This window comes from Leptonychotes weddellii, chromosome X, assembly GCF_054177405.1.
Source record: "Leptonychotes weddellii isolate Sample4059 chromosome X, ASM5417740v2, whole genome shotgun sequence".
In the NCBI taxonomy this organism is placed as follows: Eukaryota; Metazoa; Chordata; class Mammalia; order Carnivora; family Phocidae; genus Leptonychotes; species Leptonychotes weddellii.
Genome location: NC_138385.1, coordinates 66,572,547 through 66,597,367, shown reverse-complemented (window position 1 = coordinate 66,597,367; position 24,821 = coordinate 66,572,547). Strand labels below are relative to the sequence as shown.

Sequence of the window (24,821 nt, the reverse complement as noted above, 5' to 3'; positions counted from 1 at the left end):
TCTCTGTCAAATAAATAAATAAAAAATCTTAAAAAAAGAAAAAGAATTACTTTAAAAAAAAAAAAAAGAAAGAACCTGGTTTGAATAAGCAAATCATAAGATATTTTTGGTACAATTGTGGGGAAATTTGAATAAGGATTTGGTACTAAATGATATGAGAAAGTAAATGTTACTTTACTTAGGTGTCATAAAATGGTACTATGGTTATAGAAGAAAATGTCATTTTCATAGACGTGCATACTGAACTATTTAGTATGTTACGATGGATGACAACAGCAAAAATGGCAAAGTTAAGGACCTCCAAACACTCCTGAATTAAAACAATGAAAAAACTGGTAAAAAATGTCAGAATAAACTTTTTCAGAACTCTGGAAATTAACTAAAGGCTTATAGCAACCCTCCAGTGGAGGATTCTAGTTGGGAAGTGAAGGCTGTGGAACAGGGGTGAGAGGGAAAGATTTTACTATATACCCACATGTAAGTTTTGTCCTTTTGGAGTTTAATAGGGATCCATCCTGAGTAAATAATCAGAGACACCAACACATATAAATATGTTCACCCCAAATGTGAACTAGGCAATAGGCTAAATGCTTCACATTAAAGAAGTTAGGTAAAAAAGGCATATCCATGGGATAGAATATTTTGTGGCTATTAAAATATTTATAAACAATGGCATAAGGACATTCTTATGAAGTAATATTTAAAAGGTCAGGTTTATGAATTGGTTTTCAACTTTTACAGTCAACCCCTAGTTAATATAGAGTATTAATCACAAGGCAATGTAAATGCTAACAACCTTGACAATGTAAAGGAAAATGTACGATTCACAGAAGGTCAGAAGAAGAAAGAACAGTGTACTAATGTCTGTATCTTATAAAGTGGGTAATCAAGAGAGACTGACGGAAGCTGAGAGGAAGAGAAACAGAGGCTAAGTTTATACATCAAGAAATAGTGGTATAAACCCTATTAGCTTGAGTTTTGGAGGTAATGACCAGGAAAAAAGAAAACTAGAAGGTTGTCTTTCAGGCATGGGACTGGAGGTGAGGAAAGCAGAGGTGAAGACCACTGTATTTCATCCTAAACTCCTCTGTGCTATATGATTTGCTATCCTATACACATTAATTTAAAAGTCAAAAAAAATTTAAAGCAAGATACAGGATTGTATACACACTGTAATTTCAACCATAAAAAGAAATACATAGGAAAAACAGATTTGAAGGTAACACGTCAAAACATTAATACAGGGGCTGCCTCTGGGTAGCAGAATCAAGGGTGGTTTCTTCCTTACACGTTCTTCTATTTTCTGTATTTTCCAACTTTCCTACTGTGCTAATCAGCCAGAAACTATAGGGAAAAAATACAATCAGAAAATAGTAACATTTGCTGACTGACTCACTAAGACAGCACTTCTAGGATTACCCTACCACCCCATTCCCCCAACCCCAAGCAAATAGCAGAAAGGCCAGATAAGGATGGGTGGAGCCAGCAGGGGATTTCCTAGGGAACCATGGGTACTGAGGTGCGAGCACCGTCTGTGGCAGACTGTTGCAGTACTGGCTTTCAACTTGCCCACATCTCCCTGCATGCAGACGAGGATTCTGCAGCTCCCTGTCTCAAGAGATGTAATCTATATCTCCACCCCTGGAATTGAGGCTCGACCATGTAACTTGCTTTGGCCAGTGGGACAACGGAAAACAAGACACAGGCAGAGGCTTGAAAAGTGCTTGCAAACTGGGGCTTTCCCTCTCTTGCTAATGGACATGCTTCTGCTTTATTGTGAAAAAGTGCTTGCGCTGGCTTCCTGGTGGACCAGGAGAGTCCACATGGAGAGAGGCACTAGCCACCCCAAATTAGGTCTAGACTCCTGATGAAGATCTTTTTAGACCACCCAGCCTGGGGCCAAGCCAGTCAAGACTAGAACAATAGCTTAGCCAACCTACAGAATCATGAGAAATGATCGGCTGTCATTGTTCTAAGCCACTAAGTTTGGGGTCATTTGATAAGCAGCAAAAGCTAACTGACACACCCTCCAACTTGAAACTACCCAACCAGTGAGATGAATAAAATTCTTTTATACCCTCTAAATTCCATGTTCAACTCAATGATCATTCTTTCTTCCTTCCTCAGAGCTGGCCTCTCAGCCAGTACAGGTGACAATCTAAGGATTCTTGGGCCTTGTAGAGTTCAACAGTCAGCAGAATTTCCTTCATTTGACAACATATTACTAAAGGTCTGGGATGATGGTAGCAGAATGTTCTCAGAAGCCTCAGACTGCTGGCTGGAATCCACTCAAGGTCTTCTTTTCATCTCAAGCCATATAACATCAGAAGCAACATGCTCCATTACCTCTGACTTTGCTGAGCTGAGTGCATGAAATGTGTCTTATCACGATCATTTTCACTCCAGCACCTAACACGGTACCCTAGCACACAGGTGGTACTCAACAAATGTTTGCTGAGTAAACAAATGAGTGACTGAATCATGTCTTCTTATGTTAAATATCCCAACTACCCCCAGCCTATTTTCCCCAAACCATACCTACAGAGTTTAAGGACAGAATACTGGATCACCTTTAGGACTCCATGGAGCATCATCTGAATTCTTCTTTTTCTTGGGTCGAGATTTCAAAGCAGGGTCATCATCATCAGACTCCAGGGAAGGGTAAACTGCAGTGAGAGGGAAAAGCAGGGTAAACTGAGATTTCATCCAGAAGGGTGAAGACAGAATGATACTTACACCTCAGCTCCTCCCACTCCCCTACCAGTAGACCCTTTACTTAATCCAGACTCAAATGCAGGAATCCCTGAATGTGCCACATACTCTTCATGTCTTTCTACTTTTGTACCTTTGCTGCAAATATCCTTCTCCAAGTATCACCTAATTCTGATTCACTCATTCAACATCCATTTAGTGAGTAACCTCATGAGTTACTTTACTGACCCTGCAAAATTCAGCTCTAGATTCACTTCCTAAGAAGCCTTTCTTGTTCTAATCTGATTCAGATGTCTCAACTCTGCAGAGTATCCTGGGTGTACCTCTACTAGAGTTATTTGTTATATAGTATTTGAGAGTTGAAAAGCAAATATGTCACCCCCAATTTACTGTGAGGGCAGGGATAAGTATTATTTGATTTCAAAATAAGGGAGCCTAACACAATGCAAAGTAGGTACTCAATAAATGTTGGCTGAAATGGAAAAAGAAATGCTATACACATTATTCGCACAAAGGGAACAAAAAGACCACTTGGGCTGAACTGGCAACAAGATTACTGAAACTGAATGATCTGAACGGCAAAACACACACAAGTATCTCATTCTATACACATACACACAAACATCCAGTTTTATCACACTCTCCTCACAATCCACAGGCAACACGTGTAGAATTTAATGGGACAATGATGTAGATAGATCCTACTGATGAAGTCAAACTCTGTTGTTACTGCTTCTAAACCTAAAAGAGAAGCAAAGTGAGAGTGAAACTTCTTCCTAGTGATCCTACTCCTCCTAATGACCAGCCTCAAATTTCTCTAGAATTCTGCTTCATCAGAGGAATCCAGTCTCATACTTCCTTCTAGTAGGACCTCTTTATAGGAAAATGAGTTCATTTCTCAGGCCTTCTTTTCTTGGGCAAAGAGGTAAAACCCCTGCCTTTATTAAAGAATCTTTAAAAAAAAAAAAAAAAAGAGGGGTCACCGATTGTCCCTCAAAAGAAATGACTGCTGGTAACAGTTGTTTGAGAAAGATCCCATTCCTAATAGCCCCAGTGGCTGTCAATGTTATTTTGTTGGGTCTGAAAGGGTTTTCCATCTCAAGGAAAGAAGTATGGTATGGTAGAAAAACCTTGAGTCTAGGGATCAGATATGACTTTGAAATCCTGGACTGACTCACTATCTTTGTAACTTAGGAAAACTTCTCTAGGTCTCACTATCTTCACCCGTAAAATTGAAATAATACCACCTGCTTTGAAAAGTTGTGAGGATTGAGAGATAATAAGCATAAAGTAACATGCAAAAAGAAATTCCATTCTAAGGTTCATGTCTTATTCAAGAGAGGTTAAGATGTAGATAATAAGTAAGTCTAGACATTTAAAGAAAATGCAAGTTAAAATATGCATATTAAAAATATAAAGGTAGAAGGAATGATGCCCCCCAAATGGAATTAGGAGCTCCAAGTATTTGTCCCTCCACTGTAGCAACTGTTGAGCTAGCAAAAACTGTAAGAATAAACATTTTGGGGACTCTGGAATACAATCAAAAACTTACAACAAGGGGAAGGCTTAACAACAACAACAACAAAATCTGCTCAATTTGGTATTTAAGTAAATTTCTGTCAAGAAATCTCAGTTGACCAATGAGGCTACAGAATGGATACTTCAGTGACCACACACAAAAGGACAGTCTACAAAAATCCTTTGAAAAGTCACTAAATAAACAGATAACTTGTAGCTCACAGTAAGCAACAACAGCAAACTCTGGGGAGGGAGGAAAATAGGACTTCCAGAGTTACCACATTATATAATATTCAAAATGTCTCAGCTTCAGAAAAACTTATGAGGCATGCAAAGAAACAAGAAAGTATGTCCTACTTACAGAAAAAAAGAAATTGATATAAACCGTCCATGAGGAAGCTGACATTGGACTTACTATACAAAGGACTTTAAATCAACTGCCCTATATGATCAAAGAGAACCCTGTTTCAACAAAAAATAGAATATCAATAAGGAGATAGAAAATATAAAAAGGAACCAAATAGAAATTCTGGAGCTGGGGGCGCCTGGGTGGCTCAGATGGTTGAGCGTCTGCCTTCGGCTCGGGTCATGGTCTCAGGGTCCTGGGATCGAGTCCCGCATCGGGTTCCCTGCTCGGTGCAGAGCCTGCTTCTCCCTCTCCCTCTGCCACTCCCTCTGCTTGTGCTCTTCTGTCTATCTCTCTGTCAAATAAAAAAAAAAAAAAAAAAAAAATTCTGGAGCTGAAAAGTACAATGTGGTGGTGAAAAATTCACTACAGGGATTCAATAGTTAAGATTTTGAGCAGACAGAAGAAATAATCAGTGAATGTGAAGAAAGCACAATTAAAATTATCCAGTCTGATGAGCACAAAGAAAGAAGAAAAAATGAACAGAGGCAAAGGGGCCTGTGGGATGCTATCAGGCTTACCAACATATTCATATGGGCGTCCCAGAAGGAGAGGACAGAGAAAAAAGAGGCAGAAAGACTATATGAAGGTATAACAGACAAAAACTTCCCAAACTTTACGAAATATATGAAGATAAACATCTATGAAACTCAATGAATTCCAAGTAGGATAAACTCAGAGATCCACAATGAGCTACATTATATTCAAACAGTCAATAGATAAAAACAAGGAGAGAATTTTGAAAGTACCAAGACACAAGCAATTTGTCATCTCAAGAGGATCCACAATAAGATTAACAATCAATTTCTAATCAAAAACAATGGAGACCAGCGGGCAGTTAGGTGATCTATTTAAAACACTGAAATAAAAAACTGTCAACCAAGAATAATATATTGGGTAAAACTATCCTTCAAAAATGAAGGCAAATTAAGACATTCTCAAGTAGACAAAATCTAAGAGAGCTTGTCATTAGTAAACCTGCCCTTTAAGAAATACTGAATAGAGTCTGTCAGGCTGAAATGAAAGGATGTTAGAGAGTAACTCAAAGTTACATGAAGAAACAAAAACCACCAGTAGAAGTAAGTACAGAGGTATATATAAAAGCCCATATTGTTGTATTTGTGGTTTCTGACTCCTCTTTTTGTTTGCTATATGATTTAGAATTCCAATGCATACAATAATAACTATAAATCTGTGTCAATAGAAACACAATATATAAAGGTTTAAGTTGTGACAAAAATAACAGATGAAGTAAGACAACTGTATACGAACGAAGTCTTTGTATGCTATGGAAGTGAAATGGTACTGATTCAAACTAAACTTATAAAGTTATATAGTTAGGATATTAATTATAATCTCCAGGGCTTATCTTATGGAAAAAAAAACTAAAAAACATTTAAAAAATGAGGAGTGAATCAAATCGGCACACTACAAAAAAATCAATTAAACACAAAAGAAAGCAGTTACAAGGAAATGAGGAACAAAATGATACAATACATGGAAAACAAATAGCAAAATAGAAATAAGTCATTCCCTACTGGTAATCACTTTAAATGTAAATGGATTAACTAAACTAAATCCAAAGCTAACAGAAGGAAGGAAATAATAAAAATCTGAGCACAGGTAAATTAAATAGAGAATAAAAAACAATAAAGAGAATCAGTGACACCAAAAAGATCAACAACATAGGCAAGTATTTAACTATAGAGTGACCAAAAAAAAAAAAAAAAAGGAAAAGACACAAACACCTAAAATGAGAAATGAAAGTGGGGACATAACTGCAGACCTTCCAGAAATAAAAAGAACTGTAAGCGAGTATTATGAACAATTGTATGCCAACAAATTAGATAAACTATATGAAATGGACAAATTCCTAGAAGCACACAAATCACTTTAACTTAAAAAGAAATGGAAAATTTCAACTAACCTACAAGTACAGAGATTCAATCAGTAGTCAAAAAGCTTCCAACAAAGAAAAGTGCAGGACTAAATGGCTTCACTGGTGATTTCTACCAAGCATTTAAAGAAAAATTAACAGGAATCCTTATCAAATTCATCCAAGAAATAGAAGAGGAGGGAACACATTCTAAACTCATACTATGAGGCCAGAAAAAGATACTACAGGAAAAGAAAACTACAAACAATATGCTTTATGAGTATTGATGCAAAAATCCTCAATCAAATGCTAGAAAATTCAGCAGCCTATTAAAAGGATTATACACCATGACCAAGAGGAATTTATCCCAGGAATGCAAGAGTGGTTCAAAGTAAGAAAATTAATCAACAAAATCAATCTATCAATGCATAATGGATAAAGAAAGTGTGGTATATGTGTAATGGAATACTAATCAGCCACAAAAAGAAGGAAATCCTACCATTTGAAACAACCTGGACAGACCTGGAGGGTATTATGCAAAGTGAAATAAGTCAGAGACAGGCAAATACTGTATGATCTTGCTTACATGTGGAATCTAAAAGAAAAAAATCCAAATTCATAGAAAAAGAGATCAGATTTGTAGTTACCAGAGGCAGAGATTGGACAGTGGGGGGAATTAAATGAAGGTGGTCAAAAGGTACAAACTTCCAGTTATAAAGATCAGTGTACAACATGACAACTATAGTTAATACAACTGTCTGGTCTATTTGAAAGTTGCTAAGAGAATAGATCCTAAAAGTTCTCATCACAGGGAAAAAAAACCTTTCTTTTTCTTTTTTTGTAACTATATGAGACCATGGATGTTAACTAAACATACTGTGGTAACTATTTCACAATATATGTAAGTCACGTCATTATTCCATATACTTTAAACTTATACAATGCTTTATGTCAATTATTTCTCAATAAAACTGAAAGAAAAGTAAAGAAAAAAGGAATATTTTTCAAAATTATGTGAAAGAAAAAATTAAATTCATTTGAGGTTTAATGACAAAAATGTTATTTCCTTTTCCTAATAAAGGAAAGTCAATATACTACACACACTAATAAAATGAAGGAAAACACATGATCATCTCAGTTGATGCAGGTAAAGAATGACAAAACCCATCACCCATTCAAGATAAAAACATTCAGAAAACTAGAAAAGGGCACTTCTTCAATACAGTAACAGGCATTTATGAAAACCCACAGCTAACATCACACTTAAAAGTGAAAGACTAGGGGCGCCTGGGTGGCTCAGTTGGTTAAGCATCTGCCTTCGGCTCAGGTCATGATCCCAGGGTCCTGGGATCAAGTCCCACATCGGGCTCCTGGCTCAGCAGGGAGTCTGCTTCTCCCTCTGCCTGCCGCTCCCCCCGCTTGTGCTCTCTCTCTGACAAATAAATAAATAAAATCTTTAAAAATATATCAGTTGTATTTCTATACACTAGCAAATAACAATCTGTAAAGAATATTAAGAAAACAACTCCATTCACAATAGCATCAAGAAGAATAAAGCAATTAAGAATAAATTTTAACCAAGACGATATGAGACTTAAATACTGAAAACCACAAAACATTACTGAAATTGAAGCCCTAAATAAATGGAAAACCAGTCTATGTTCATTGATTGGATGTCTTAATATTGTTAAGATGGCAATAATACCCAAAGCATTCTACAAATGCAATGCAATTCCTATCAAAATACCAATGGCATTTTTTTGCAGAAATGGAAAAGCTCATCCCAAAATGGGACCCAGAATAGCAAAAACCATCTTGAAAAAGAACAAAGTTGGAGGATTTCATTTCCCAATTTTAAAACTTACTACAAAACTACAGTGATTTGTACATTTTTAGTACTGGCATAAGGATAAACATATAGATCAATGGAACAGAATTGAGAGTCCAGAAAAAAAAAACCCTACATCTATAGGCAATTGATATTTTTTTTTAGAGAAAGAGAGCATGTGTGAACATGGGAGGGGGGAGAAGGGCAGAGGGAGAGAGAGAGAGTGAGAATCTTAAGCAGGCTCCAAGCCCAGATGGAGCCCAATGCAGGGCTTGATCTCACGACCCTGACATCATGACCTGAGCTGAAATCAAGAATAGGATGCTTAACCAAATGAGCTACCCAGGCACCCAAAGTCAACTGATTTTTGACAAGGGTGCCAAGATTATCCTATGGGGACAGGACAGTCTCTTTATTTTTTTTTTTTAAAGATTTTATTTATTTATTTGACAGAGAGAGACACAGTGAGAGAGGGAACACAAGCAGGGGGAGTGGGAGAGGGAGAAGCAGGCTTCCCGCAGAGCAGGGAGCCTAATGCGGGGCTCGATCCCAGGACTCTGGGATCATGATCTGAGCCGAAGGCAGACGCTTAACGACTGAGCCACCCAGGCGCCCCAGGACAGTCTCTTTAAAAACTGGTGTTATACAGGGGCGCATGTGTGACTCAGTCGGTTACACATCTGCCTTCGGCTCAGGTCATGATCTCAGGGTCCTGGGATTGAGTCCTGCATCGGGCTCCCTGCTCAGCAAGGAGTCTGCCTCTCTCTCTGCCCCTCCCCCCTGCTTGTGCGCTCTATCTCAAATAAATAAAATCTTTAAAAAAATCTAAAAAAAAATAAAAACTGGTGTTATACAAGAAAAATAGTAAAATTTTAACTCAATTGATAAATGTAAATCAAATACTAAAATTTATCCAAACAATCCAAATGAGGTGGAGAAATGAGAAAGAGAAACAAAAAGCAGAGAAAACAAATATAAATGACATAATAAAATGGTAAGCCTTTACCTGAACATATCATTAGTTACATTAAATGTAAATGGTCTAAAATAGATTATCAATAAGGATTTTTTTTTTAAAACCACAAGATTCAACTAAATGCTGGCTACAAAAAACTCACATTAAATGAATCATACAGATAGGTTAAAAATAAAAGAATAACAGTCACTTAAATTTCTCCTGAAAAATATCTAGTGTTGTGTGCAAATCTAGCTCATTATTTCTGACTGTGCTAACATTTATCACCCTTGACTTCTCCTTTCCCCAAGGGATGGGCATCAAGGCCCCCTACAGGAATATTGGCAAACTGGTCTCCTGATGGATTTGTGGGAGACACTGTCTGGGCTACATGTTCCACAGTGAGATTTCACGATTAATGTTCCTGTCACCAGACTGCACCAGTTTGGTCCCGCCACATCCCTGCAAGCACTGAAGTAAGAATTCTAAATTATACTAAGTAATTATGTGGTTGTATCCATTTGCATTTTCCTGCTGATAAGTGAGGTGTATAGATGTTTCCTGACCTACAATGAATGGGTCAGTTCAGTCTTAAAAGTTTATTTTCCTTTCTTTTTTTTCAAACAGTGAATACCAGTTTCCTCTTGGATTAGTTGAGAGAAATGAGGCCTCATCTTATTCTAAATTATTTCAGTGAATAGCAGAGAGAACAGATTCAAGCTTTTTTTCTCTTAATTCTGTGTGACTGTGAATTGAATATCACTTGGGAAACAAAGATAAATGATACAGATGGAGTTCTGGGTCATGGTAAATATAAACGAATGAATGAACGAATAAATGAACAAATAAATAAATGAGGATAGAAAAAGATACACCATACCAACATTAATTAAAGAAAGCTGGATTGACTGTATCATCAGACAAAGTAACTTTACACCAAGGAAAATTACCTGATAGGAAATAACATAATAACATAATGACAAGAAGACATAACCATCAATCCACTTGATCTAATTGAAATTTATAGAACACTCAACCCAACATTAGTAGAATACACATTCTTCTCAAGTTCATAATGCAAAATTATCAATATGGACTAAACCCTGAGTAATAAAACAAATGGTAGTAAATATTAAATAAAACCAAAAGCAGGTCCTTTGAGAAGATCCATTAAATTGATAAAATGCCAGCAAGAAGGACCAAGAAAAAAAGACAAGACACAAATTACTAATATCAAGAATAAAAAGAGAGAGATGCTAAAGACCTCACAGACATTAGAAGGATAATAGGAGGATACTACAAACAACTCTGCACCCATAAATTCTACAACTTAGCTGAAATGGATCAATTCTCCGAACGACACAAACTATCAAAACCACCCAAGGAGAAACAGATAACCTGAATAACCCAAACCTACTAAGGAAAATAAAAACCATAGTTAAAATCTGAAAAAGAAATCTCTAGGCCCAGGTGGTTTCACTCACATATTCTACTAAACATTCGAAAATGAAAAGAATCACTAATTCTACCCAACTGCTTCTACAAAATAGAAGAGAAGGGAATATTTCCCAGCTTATTCTTTGAGGCCAGTACTGCCCTGATACCAAAATTAAAGTCAGAGAGTAAAAGAAAAGAAAATTACGGACCAATATCCATCATAAACACAGACACAAAAATCCTCAGTGAAATTCTAGCAAATCAAATCCAGTTATATATAAAGAGAATAATATACCATGATCAAGTAAGGTCTATACTGTAATTTTAAGTCTGGTTCAATATTTGAAAATCAATCAACGTAACCTACCATATTAACAGACAAAAGAAGAAAAACCATGTGATCATATCCATTGATGGAACAAAAATACTGGGCAAAATTCAACACCCACTCGTAAACAAACTCTCAGCAAAACAGGAATAGAAGTGCTTGGGTGGCTAAATCATTAGGTGTCTGCCTTTGGCTCGGGTCATGATCCCAGGGTTCTGGGATCGAGCCCCGAAATTAAAAAAAAACAAAAAAACACTAAAGGCATGGGGAAAATATAAACAATAAAGTAACCCTTTAAAAAAAAAAAAAGTGAACTTCCTTAACCTGATAGCCTACAGCTAACATTGTAATAGTGAAAAAACTGAATGCTTTCCTCCTTAGATTGGAAACAGGTAAGGGTGCTCACTGTCACCACGTTGTGCTGGAAGTCCTAGCCAGAACAAAAAGGCAAGAAGAAATAAAAGACTTACAGATTAGAATGAAATGAATAAAACTGTCCATATTTGCACATGGCATGATTATCTATACAAAAAATCCCAAGAATATATTTTTAAAAACTCCTAGAGTAAGTGAATATACCAAGGTTGCAGGATACAAGGTCAAAACACAAAATCAATCACATTTATGTATCCTATCATTAAACAATTAGAAACCAAAAGTTAAAAAAGGTACCATTTACATCTCCAAAAAATACAGAACTTTGGGATAAATCTAACAAAACATGTGCAGGATCTGTATTAAAATCTATAAAACACTGATGAAAGATATTTTAAAAAGACTAAATACAGAGGGAATACCATATACATAGAAGACTTGATATCTAAGATGCCAATTGTCTTGCAGTCATTGTAGAAACAGTCTGATGATTTCTCAAAGAGTTAAACATAGAATTACCATAAAACCCAGCAATTCGACTCCTAGGTGTATGCCCAGGACAAATGAAAACATATGTCCACACAGAAACAGACGCAAATGTCTGTAGCAGCATTATTCATAATGGCCAAAAGATGGAAATAACCCAAATGCCCATCAGCAGATGAACAAATAAATAAATTGTGGCATATCCATACAATGAAATAACTATTCATCCATAAAAAGGATCAACATACTTATATATGCTACAACTTAGATGAACCTTGAAAACATTATGCTAAAGAAAAGAAGGCAGACACAGAAGGTCACATATTACATGATTACTTTTATATGAAATCTCTATAATGGGCAAACCCATACAGACAGAGAGCAGATTAGTGGTTACCAGAGGACAAGAAGAGGGGGCGGCATGGGTAACAATCACTTAATGGATATGGGGAGTTTTTCCTGGGGTGAAAAAAATGTCTTGGAAAATACACTAAATGCCACTGAGTTGTACACTTTAAAATAGTTAAACTACATGTTTTGTGAATTTTACTTCAATAAAAAAATAAAGATGCCAATTCTCCCCAGATTGATGTATACATTTAAACACATTTCCAATCAAAATCCCAGTAGAAATTTTTGTGGATTCAGACAAACCAATTCTAAAATTTACATGGAAAGGCAAAATTGAAGAATTCATACCACTTGATCTTAAGAATTGCTGTAAAGCTACAGTAATCAAGACAGTGAGGTATTGGCAAAGAGACAGATCTATACATCAATAAAAAAAAAATAATCCAGAAACAGAGCCACACAAATATGGCCATTTGATTTTTTACAAAGATGCAAATGTAAGTCAATGGGGAAAAAAAAGTCTTTTCAACAAATGGTCTTGGAACAACTGGACATCCATACACCAAAAAAAGGGTGAACCTCAACCTAAACATACTTTATGTAAAACTTTAGTCAAAATAGATCATGGTTAGAAATGTAAAACCTAAAACCGTAAAATTTTTAGATGAGAGGCAAAAACTGTTATGACCTGAGTTTACATAAAGAATTGTTAAATGAGACACAAAAAGCATAATCATTAAAAGATAAAACTGATACACTGGACTTTCTAGAAAATGAAAGTGCTTGTTTTAAGAAAGGAGGTGTTAAGAATGAGAGAAGCTCAGACTAGGAGAAAATATCCTGTATCTGACAAGAGACTTGAACTCAGACTATATAAAGAACTTTCAAAGCTCAACATTTAAGAAAAAAAAACCCAATTAAAAAACAGGCAAAGTTGGAAGATGGAGGAATAGGAGGATCCTGAGCTCACTTTGTTCCAGAGACACACCAAGATAAACAGCCACATCCGTGCAACTGACCCTGAAAATGACACAAAGACTGGCAGAACAGATATTACACAGTTAATTATAGACAGAAGGCCACATCAAAAACGGAGGAGGGATGGAAACAAGACTAACCATAAACAGAAGGGACACTACAAGCACAAAGAAGTGAGAGGATGAGACCCCACTCCAGGCACCCCGGGCACAGAGGAAGACTGTGGAAGACAAATTTTCCATAACATTTGGTTTTGAAAACAAGTGGGGCTTCACTTTGAGAGTTTTTACAGTCAGCAGGGTTTACCTCTGGGTGCTTTAAAAATCAACAGGCTTAGATCCTAGAGAGGGCTTAGATCCTGGAGAGCTGGGGGGCAACAGGGAACTGGGTCCCAGCCCCTTAGGGGCCTTTGTAACAACCCAGCCAATATAAAGCACAGAAGCAGCAGTCTGAAAAGCACCTGGGGTGCTTTTATACTGAAGATTTATTTACTAATCTCAGAACTTGTGCTGGAGGGGCAGGGATTTTTAGGAGACCTCTCTAAGAACAAAACCGTTGGTGGGCACCATTTCTCTTCCCCCATCCCCAGCCTAGATAGGCCACTTGGTGGGAACCAGTGCAAACATTGTCCACCTATCTTGCTAGCATCATGTGCCTTACCCCCATGCTCTCCTGCCAATCAGCCCATCCAACTCAGGAGGCAGGGCTCCCTCCAAAGCTACTCCTCCTGTCCCAACACACCCTGCAAGCAACCCCAGCAGGGAAGAGTGCCACTCCAAAGTGACTACTGCCCTGGGGAGAAGGGAAGATAACCACACACACCAGAATGCCCTCAGTTCCAGCACCCAAACCTTATAACTGGCAGCACAGAGATAGTGCTCTGCCCATCAGTCCTGGACTGGGAGCAGGCATCTGGTCTGTCAGCCCCACCAACCAATGAAAGCCTTCCAGAGTACTACATAGGGAGACTGCCCTGCAGGTCAATGTGACTGCAGCCCCAGCAGATGGGCTGAGGGCAGGCAAGTGTCTAACTACTGATACCACCCAACTACAAGCTCATGGCAACCCCAGACAGGCCCTTTAACAGCACAGGGACCAAACCCTGCTCTGTGTGCCCAAAGTAGGCAGAGAGGGCCACTGCAACCAACTGGACTGAAGGCAAACACAGAGCAGCTACAACAGTAGGGCACATGCACCCACATAGGAGACACCCCTAAATTGCCTGCTTCTGGTGAACAGGGGGCATTGTGCTACAGGGCACTACAACACCTCTTCTTCATAAGGTCACTACTTTCAAGATCAGGAGATGTAGCCTAATTTCCTAATACACAGAAACAAAGACAGTCAGATAAAATGAGGAGACAGAGGAATCTGTATCAGATGAAAGAACAGGACAAAACCACAGCAACAGAGCTAAACGAAATGAAGATAAGTAATATGCCTGATAGAAAATTCAAAGTAATGGTCATAAAAATACTCACTGGACTTGAGAAAAGAGTGGAGGATCTCAGTGAGACCTTCAACAAACATGACAGAAAATATAAAAAAGAACCAGTGAGACATGAAGAACTCAATAACTGAAATAAAAATATACTAGAAGGAATCAATTGTAGATTAGAGGAGGCAGGAGAATGGATCAGCAATCTGGAAGACAAGATAATGGAAAGCAACCAAGCTGAACAGCAAAAAGAAAAAAATGAGAATAGACTAAGGAACTCTGTGACATCAATCAAGTGTGGTAACATTCACATTACAGGGATTGCAGAAGAAGAAAAGAGAGAGAAGGGGGCAGAGAATTTATTTGAAGAAATAATAGCTGAAAACTTCCCTAATCTGGGGTAGGAAACAGATATCCTGATCCCATAGGCACAGAGAGCACCCAACAAAATTAACTCAAGGGGAAAAAAAAATTAACCCAAGGAGGTCCATTCCAAGACACGTAGTAATTAAAATGGCAAAAAGTGGTGATAAAGAGAATTTTAAAAGCAGCAAGAGAAAATAAAACAGTTACATACAAGAGAAACCCCATAAGGTTATCAGCTGATTTTTTTCAGCAGAAACTTGTCAGGCCAGAAGAGAGTGGCATGATACATGCAAAGTGCTGAAAGGAAAAAACTTGCAACCAAGAGTACTCTACACACCAAGGATATCATTCACAATAGAAAGACAGATAAAGAATTTCCCAGCCAGGGGTGTCTGGGTGGTTCAGTCAGTTAAGCGTCTGACTCTTGATTTCAGCTCAGGTCATGATCTCAGGGTTGTGAGACTGAGCCCTGCATCAGGCTCCATACTGCGCATGGAGCCTGCTTAAGATTCTCCTCTTCCTCTCCCTCTGTCCCTCCCTTTACTCCCTCTCTTTTAAAAAAAAGTTTCCCAGCCAAACAAAGGTTAAAGGAGTTCATCACCAATAAACAAGCTCTGCAAGAAATGTTAAAGGGAATTCTTCGAGTGGAAAGAGAAGGCCATAATCATGAGTAAGCAAATGATGGGGAAAATTTTCACAGGTAAAATGCGAACACATAATAAAAGTAGTACATGAATCACTTATCAAACCAGTATGGAGGTTAAAGCACAAAAACAAAAACAGTAAAATCAATTATATCTAAAAAAATCAGTCAAGGGAGTCACAAAATAAAAGGATGTAAAGTATGACATTGTATACATAAAACATGGGGAGTGGTAAAAATGTAATGCTTTAAAATGGGTTCAAACTTAAGTGACCATCAACTTAATATAGACTGCTATACGCGTAAGATGTTATTATGAACCTAATGGTAACCACAAATCAAAAATCTGTAATACATACACAAAAAATAAAGGGAAAGGAATCCAAGCATATCATGAAAGAATGCAATTAAACTACAAGGGAAGAGAGCAAAGAAGTATAAAAACAATGGAAAAATAACAAAATAGCAGTAAGTACATACCTAGCAATAATTACTTTAAATGTAAACAGACTAAACGCTCCAATCAAATGACACAGGGTGGTGGAATGGATAAAAGAGTAAGACCTATCTATATGCTGTCTACAGGAGACTTGCATCAGACATATGCAGACTGAAAGTGAAAGGATGGAAAAACATTTACCACGCAAACAGAAGCAAAAAGAAAGCTGGGTAACAATACTGATATCAAACAAAATAGACTTTAAAACTAAGACTGCAACAAGAGACAAAGGAGGACACCACCTAATGATAAAGGGAACAATACAACAAGAGGATAGAACAACTGTAAATATTTAGGCATCCAACATGGGAGCACCTAAATACATAAAGTAACCATTAACAGACAAAGGAAGAGACAGTAATATAATAGTCAGGGACTTTAACACCCCACTTACATCAGTGAAAGGATCATCCAGACAAAAAAATCAACAAGAAAACAACAGCTTTGAATGACACATTGGACCAGATGGCCCTAACAGATATATTCAGACTATTCCACCTAAAAACAACAGAATACACATCCTTTTTATGTGCGCGTGGAACCTTCTCCAGAACAGATCACATGTTAGGCCATGAAACAAGTCTCAATAAATTCAAAAAGCGTGAAACTATACCATGTATCTTTTCCGACTACAACAGTATGAAACTAGAAATCAACCACAAGAATAACTCTGGAAAGAGCACAAATAATTGGAGGCTAAATAACATGCTACTAAACAATGACTGGGTCAACCAAGAAATCAAAAAGGAATTTAAAAAATACATGGAAACAAATGAGGATGAAAACATAATGGTCCAAAATCACTGGGATGCAGCAAAAGCTGTTCTAAGAGGGAAGATTACAGCAATACAGGCCTACTTAAAGAAACAAGAAAAATCTCAATAAACACCCTAACCTGACACCTAAAGGAGCTAGAAAAAGAAGAACAAACAAAGCCAAGCTAAATAGAAGGAAGGACATAATAAAGAGTAGAACAGAAATAAAGAAACAATAGAACAGATCAATGAAAAAAAGAGCTGGTTCTTGGAAAATATAAACAAAATGGATAAACCTTTAGCCAGATTCATCAAGGAAAAAAGAGAGAACTCAAACAAAATCAGAATGAAGGAGGAGAAATAACAATCCTCACCAGAGGAATACAATGGATTATAAGAGAATACTATGAAAAATTATATGCCAACAAAGTGGACAGTCCAGGAAAAAATGGATAAATCCCTAGAAACATATAACCTTCGATAACTGAAACAAGAAAAAATAGAAAATCTGAACTGACTGATTACCAGCAATGAAATTGAATCAATAATCAAAAAACTCCCAACAAACAAGTCTAGGACCAGATGGCTTCACAAGTGAATTCTACCAAACATTTAAAGAAGTGTTGGGACACCTGGGTGGCTCAGTCGTTAAGCGTCTGCCTTCGGCTCAGGTCATGATCCCAGGGTCCTGGGAATGAGCCCTGCATCGGACTCCCTGCTTGGCGGGAAGCCTGCTTCTCCCTCTCTCACTCCCCCTGCTTATGTTCCCTCTCTCGCTGTGTCTCTCTCTGTCAAATAAATAAATAAAATCTTAAAAAAAAAAAAAAGTGTTAATACCCACCTATTCTTGAATTATTTCAAAAAAAAATTGAAGAGGAAGGGAAGCTTCCAAATTCATTCTGCAAGGCCACCATAACCCTGATACCAAAACCAGATAAAGACACCAAAAAAAGAAAACTCCAGGCCAGTATCTCTGATGAACACAGATGCAAAAATCCTCAACAAAATAGTAGCAAACTGAATCCAACAATATATTAAAAAAATCATTCACCACGCTCCAGTGGAATTTATTCCCAGGATGCAAGAGTGGTTCAATATTCACAAATCAATCAACATGATACATCACATCAATAAGATAAAACCATACGATCATTTTAATAGATGTAGAAAAAGCATTTGACAAAGTACAACATCCATTCATGATATAAATTCTCAACAAAGTAGGTTTAGAAGGAACATATACCTCAACACAATAAAGGCCATCTATGAAAAACCCACGGCAAACATCATACTCACTGAGGAAAAACTGCGAGCTTTTCCCCCTAAGATCAGGAACCAGACAAGGATGTCCACTTTCACCACTTTTATTCAACACTGAACTGTAAGTCCTAGCCATAGCAGTCACACAAGAAAAAGAAATAAAGGGTATCTAAAAAAAAAAAAAAAAAAAGCATATCTAGATTGGTAAGGAAAAAGTAAAAGTTTCATTATTTGAAGATGACATAATACTACAAATAGAAAACCCTAAAGACACCACCAAAAATCTAGGAGAACTGATAAATGAATTCAGTAAAGTTGCAGGAAACAAAATTGCACACACAGAAACCTGCTGCATTTCTATATATTAAAAATTAAGTAGCAGAAAGAGAAATTAAGAAAACAAATCCAGTTACAACTGTACCAAAAATAATAAAATACCTAGGCATGAACTTAATAAAGTGAAAGACCTGTATTTTAAAAAACTATAAAACAATGATGAAAGAAATTGAAGATGACACAAACAAATGGAAAGATATTCCATGCTCATGGATTGGGAGAACAAATAATGTTAAAGTGTCCATACTACCCAAAGCAATCTACAGATTTAATTCAATCCCTTTCAAAACACCAACAACATTTTCTCACAGAACTAGAACAATCCTAAAATTTGCATGGAACCAAAGAAGACCCTGAATAGCCAAAGCAATCTTAAGAAAGAAGAACAAAGCTGCAAAGCTGGAAGTATCACAATCCCGAATTTCAAAATATATTACAAAGCTGCAGTAATCAAAACAGTATGGTGCAGGCACAAAAACAGACACATCGATCAATCAAAAAGAATAGAGAACCTGGGAATAAGCCCACACTCATACAGTCCATTAATCCACAACAAAGGAGGCAAGAATATACAACGGGGAAAAAGTCTCTTCAATAAATGGTGATGGGAAAACAGGACAGCTACATGCAAAAGAATGAAACTGGACCATCTTCACTGGACCATACAAAAAATATACTAAAAATAGATTAAGGACCTAAATGTGAGACCTGAAACCATAAAACTCCTAGAAGTAAATGTAGGCAGTAATCTCCTTGACATTGGAAGTAGAAACATTTTTCTAGATAAGTCTCTTCAGGCAAGGGGAACCAAAGCAAAATTAAACTATTTGGACACCAAAATACAAAGCTTTTGCAGACATCAACAAAACAAAAAGGCAACCCACGGAATGGGAGAAGATATCTACAAATGATGTATTCAATAAGGGGTTAATATCCAAAAAATATTAAAAATTTATATAATTCAACACCAAAAAACCCCAAAGAATCTGATTTAAAAATGGACAGAGGACCTGAAAGGACATTTTCCCAAAGAAGACATATAAATGGCCAACAGACACACGAAAGATGCTCAACATCACTAATCATCATGGAAATGCAAAACAAAACTATAGTGAGGTATCGCCTTACATCTGTCAGAATGGCTGAAATCAAAGACAAGAAATAACAACTGTTGGCGAGGATGCAGAGAAAAGGAAACTGTGGTGTACTGTATGTGGTAATGCAAGTGGTAAGATGGCCACTGTGGAAAACGGTATGGAAGTTCCTCAAAATTAAAAAGAATTACCACATGATCCAGTAATTCCACTACTGGGTATTTGCCCAAAGAAAATGAAACACCAATTTGAAAAGATATATGCACTCCTATGTTTACTGCAGCATTATTTATAATAGCCATGATATGGAAGCAACTCATCCACAGATAAGTCCATCCACAGATGAATGAATAAAGAAGATACAAGATATATATATATATATCATATCTATACACACACACACAATGGACTATTACTCAGCCACAGAAAAGAATGAGATCCTGCCATTTACAACAATGTAAAGGGACCTATAGAGTATAATGCTAAGTGAAATAAGTCAGTAAGAGAAAGACAAATACCATATGATTTTACCCATTTAAGAAACAAAACAAAGGAACAAGCAAACAAAAAACCAGAATATTAAATACAGAGAACAAACTGCTGGTTGCCAAGGGAGGTGGTTAGGGGGAATGGGTGAAATAGATAAAGGGGATTAAGAGTACACCTATCTTTTTTTAAAAGATTTTATTTATTTGACAGAGAGAGAGAGAAGGAGAGAGTGCAGAAGCAGGGGAAGCAGCAGAGGGAAAGGGAGAAGCAGGCTCCCAGCTGAGCAGGGAGCCTGACGCGGGACTCGATCCCAGGACCCTGGGATCATGACCTGAGCCAAAGGCAGACACTTAACCGACTGAGCCACCCACGGGCCAAAAGTACACTTATCTTGATGAGCACTGAGTAATGTACAGAACTGTTGAAGCATTATATTGTGTACCCGAAACTAATATAATACTCTATGTTAATTATACCTCAATAAAAAATAGGCAAAAGTCATTCAAAGTGTCTATTTAAAGACATCTCAAAAAAGAGGATGTATGCATGAATGGCCAATAGATATATCATTAGCCATTAGACAAGCCACTAAATGAGCTATTCATTATATGCATATTAGGATGGCTAAAATAAATACAATGACAACACCAAGTGCTGACAAGCTTGTGGAATAACTGAAACTCTCACACATTACTGGAAGGAACGTAAAATGGCACAACCACCCTGGGAAACACCTTGGCCATTTCTTATACACTGCCCATACAGTCCAGGAATCCCATTCTAAGGCATTTACCTAAAGCCTGCACGTGCATGTTCATAGCAGCTCAATTCATAATCACCCAAAGTTGGAAACAACCCAAATGTCCTTCAGTGAGTGAACGGATAAAGAAATTGTGGTATACAATGGACTACAGCAATAAAAAGGAACAATCTATTGAAACACAACAACATGGATGAATCTTAAGAGCATTATGCTGAGTAACAGAGGTTAATCTGAAAATATTACACACTGTACAACTCCATTTATGTGACATCCTGGCAAAGGCAAAAACCACAGGGATGGAGAGGAGCTCAGTGGTTGCCAGGTGTTAGGGGTAGAGGGAGGGCATGACTACTAAGGGACAACATAAGGGAGTTTGAGGAGGTTCTATATGCTCATTTTGGTGGTGGTTACAAGAATCTAAACATGTGTATACCAACAAAGCCAATTTTACTTCGTGCTAATTTAAAAAATAAAATTAAAAAAAACCCTTTATCAAAAGGGAAAACAGACTGAAAATAAAGGAAAAGAGCTTTCAACCTGAGATGTTGTACAAAGAACATTAAGAGAAAGGAGTAAAATAAAACCAGAACTTAAGAGTAAACAAACAAGACGATTAGTAATCAAATGAACTAAACAAAATTGTTAAATACCATGATCAAGTACAGCCAATCCCAAGAAGGAAATGTCAGCTCAAAAGCAGTAATTCTATTTCTTACTGTAAACCACCACTAACAAATTAACAGAGAAAAACGATGTATTTATAATCAAAAGATGCCAAAAACCATTTGCTAAAACCTAATTCCATTTCTGATCTTAAAAAAAAACCAAAAACCTCTAAAACTAGAGATAGACACTCCCCTGAATTTCATGAACATAGCCTACCAGAGACCTACAGAGCCCTATGTATTAAGTGGGAAAACACTGGCAGCATTACCTCTAAGGTCAGAAATAAGACAAGGATGCCCCCTTATCACTGTGACTACTCAACACTGTAATAAAACTAGAAAAATCTAGATGTACGAATACGTGAAAGAAAAGGGATATTATGAGCTAAACTGTGTCTCCCCAACCCCCTCCAAAATTCAAATGTTGAGTTCCTAACCCCCAGTACTTCAGAATGTGACTGTACTTGGAGATAAGGCTTTCAGAGAGATAATTAAGTTAAAATGAGGCCAATAGGGTGGGCCCTAATACAACTTGACTGTGTCCTTTAAGAAGAGATTAGGATATACACAAGGACATCAGGGGCCCGTGTTCACAAAGGGAAGATCAGATGAGGAAGCAGCAAGACGGTGGTCATCTGCAAGCCAAGGAGAGGCCTCAGGGGAACCCAACACCGCCAGCACTTTGATCTTGGACTTCCAGCCTCCAAAACTGTGAGAAAATAAATTTCTGTTGTTTAAGCCATCCAGTCTGTGGTATTTTATTATGGCAGCCCTAGCAGACTAAGAGAGGGGACAAAGATCACCTCCCGCAAGAGCCCAAGACAATTAACTGAAAAATTAATAAAACTAGTAAGAGTATAGTAAGGCGGTCTGATACAGGATCAAAATGGAAAGATCAATTCTTTTCCTGCATACTTGCAACAGCCAAATGGAAAATGTAATAGATAAAAAGATGCCACTTTCAATAGGAACCAAACTAAAAAACACCTAGTAAACTGAAGAAGACATATATAAGAAAACCCGAATAGAGAGACCGATCATGACTGAAGACAGAAGGACAAGGTGGCCTGTTTTGTGACTGGTCATGCCCAAAAGGTAAATAGCAGAATGACATCAAAGCCATCCAGAAGTTACACTGAATTTTCTCACAATTACCAGGAAAGCCTTAGCAATACATGAATACCTATAGACAAAAGCCAAAAATCCCACAATAGTGCCTCCCATTAGAGGAAGAGCAAATGGTGCCTTTGTTTTCTACAAAATTAAGCTCTGATGGGAGAAGATGATGGCTAAGAAAGCACATCAGGAAACTATGGAGACACTTGCCCTGTGTTTAAAAAGACAAAAAGATTGCTGAAGTTTAGGCCCTGGATCAGATTTTAATTTGATGATGCGGATATCTATCTTAAGCAAATGCCCTCAAAAACCTACATCCATCTGCAAAGAAGAAGCCTCAGCCCAGGGGTTAAGGCTACCAAGAACCCACTGACTCTGATGCTAAGGGCAAATGCCAGTTAGCAAATCCCAAAACACCCAAATAATGGCAGTCCTAATAATAATCCTGTTTTGGCTTCAAAGCCACAGAAATTTTGAGGCAGGTGCCCCTAGCCCTCTTTTTCTTGTAAGTCCTATTATTTTTAGTGTACAAGTTTTCAGGACACGAAGTTTTTCAAGAATACATACATCCTGTTATAGCAGAAAGGCCTCTGATGAAAGATGATGGTTTCCATAAATCTACCAATGCCATGCAATCCTAATAATAATAAAAAAAAAATCCCAAAAGGATTTTCCATAGAATTTGACAAGCTGATTCTAAAATCCATCTGGAATAGAAAAAACACAATAATGGCCTAGAAAGTATGGAAGAATAAGAACAAGTAGGTTGGCATCTCCTTATTAAACTGCCTTTCTCATGTCGCTGGGCAAAGCAGGAAGCAGAGGGGAGTAGTTAGACCAGGGGCAGATGTTTTAGCTATAGGCTGATGTGACTGCTGAAGGTTAAGGTGAGTGGCCAGGAGAACGTGGCATGCCCCTAAGACCAATCACAGCTCCATTCAGAGATGATGGGCTTGCTGAAAATCTGTGCCCTCCCTAGGTCTAATGCAAGTTCTGCAGAGGGGATTTGCCCTACGAGATACAAGGCCTATAGTAACTAACCTATGTGGTATCCTAACAGAAATGGACAAATTTTAGAGAACAGAAAAATATTAATAATATCTAACACACAGCACTTACCACGTGCTAGGCAATGTCCTAAGTGCTTTATGAATATTAATTCATTTAATCCTCACAACAACCTGTGAAGTAGGTACTATTCTAACAGAGAAGCACAGAGAGCTTGCCCAATGTCACACAGCTATTAAGTGAGAGAGCTGGGAACAGAGTAGAAAAACAAATCCACATACAGATGGGAATTTAGTTTATGACAAAAGAAGAATTTCAAACCAGGGGGATAATGATGAACTAGTGAATAAATGGTGTTGGGGCAAATGACTAACCATATGGAAGAAAATTAAGTTAGATTCTTACTTCTCGTAATTCATAAAACTTAATTCCAGAGAAAGAGATAAAATTTTAACATCTATACAGGTTTTTGGTAAAAATATATGAATCTTCTTTCACAAAACAAAATATTAAAAAAATTGATAAAGGTAACTACGCAAAAACTGAAATCTACATGCTAAAAGATACCATAACTAAAATTAAAATACAAGCAGCAGACTAAAAGAAAACATTTTGCAACATTTCCAGAATATATTAAAAAAAACACTCTAAGAAATCTAGACTACATAGAGAACTACAAATCAATTTAAAAAACCCACCATCCTAATAGAAAAATGGGTGAAAGACTGAGTGAATTAATTCACAGAAAAGAAATAAAGAAGGGGCACCCGGGTGGTACAGTCTGTTAAGTGGCCGACTCTTGATTTAGGCTTGGGTTGTGATCTCAAGGTTGTGGGATCGAGCCCTGCGTCATACTCCACGGTCAGTGCAGAGTCTGCTTGAGACTCCCTCTCCCTCTGCCCCTCCCCCGCCCTGTGCTCGCTTGCTCTCTAAAATAAATAAATCTTTAAAAAAAAAAAAAAAAGAAGGCCCATATGCACCCCAATGTTCACAGCAGCAATGTCCACAATAACCAAACTGTGGAAAGAGCCGAGATGCCCTTCAACAGATGAATGGATAAAGAGGATGTGGTCCATATATACAATGGAATATTACTCAGCCATCAGAAAGGATGAATACCCAACTTTTACATCAACATG

At 37.4% G+C, this 24,821-nt stretch overlaps 1 protein-coding gene across 7 annotated transcripts in view; it reads right to left on the bottom strand.

The window, feature by feature from the left end:
* PHF8 (PHD finger protein 8) overlaps window positions 1-24,821 on the bottom strand; it is a 94,904-nt gene that overhangs the window by 18,019 nt on the left and 52,064 nt on the right. For all 7 annotated transcript variants that reach the window (XM_081808840.1, XM_081808841.1, XM_081808843.1 and 4 more), the window contains one exon: window positions 2,571-2,666. In XM_081808840.1, coding sequence (XP_081664966.1) covers window positions 2,571-2,666 — 96 coding nt within the window. The remainder of the gene's footprint in view (window positions 1-2,570; window positions 2,667-24,821) is intronic.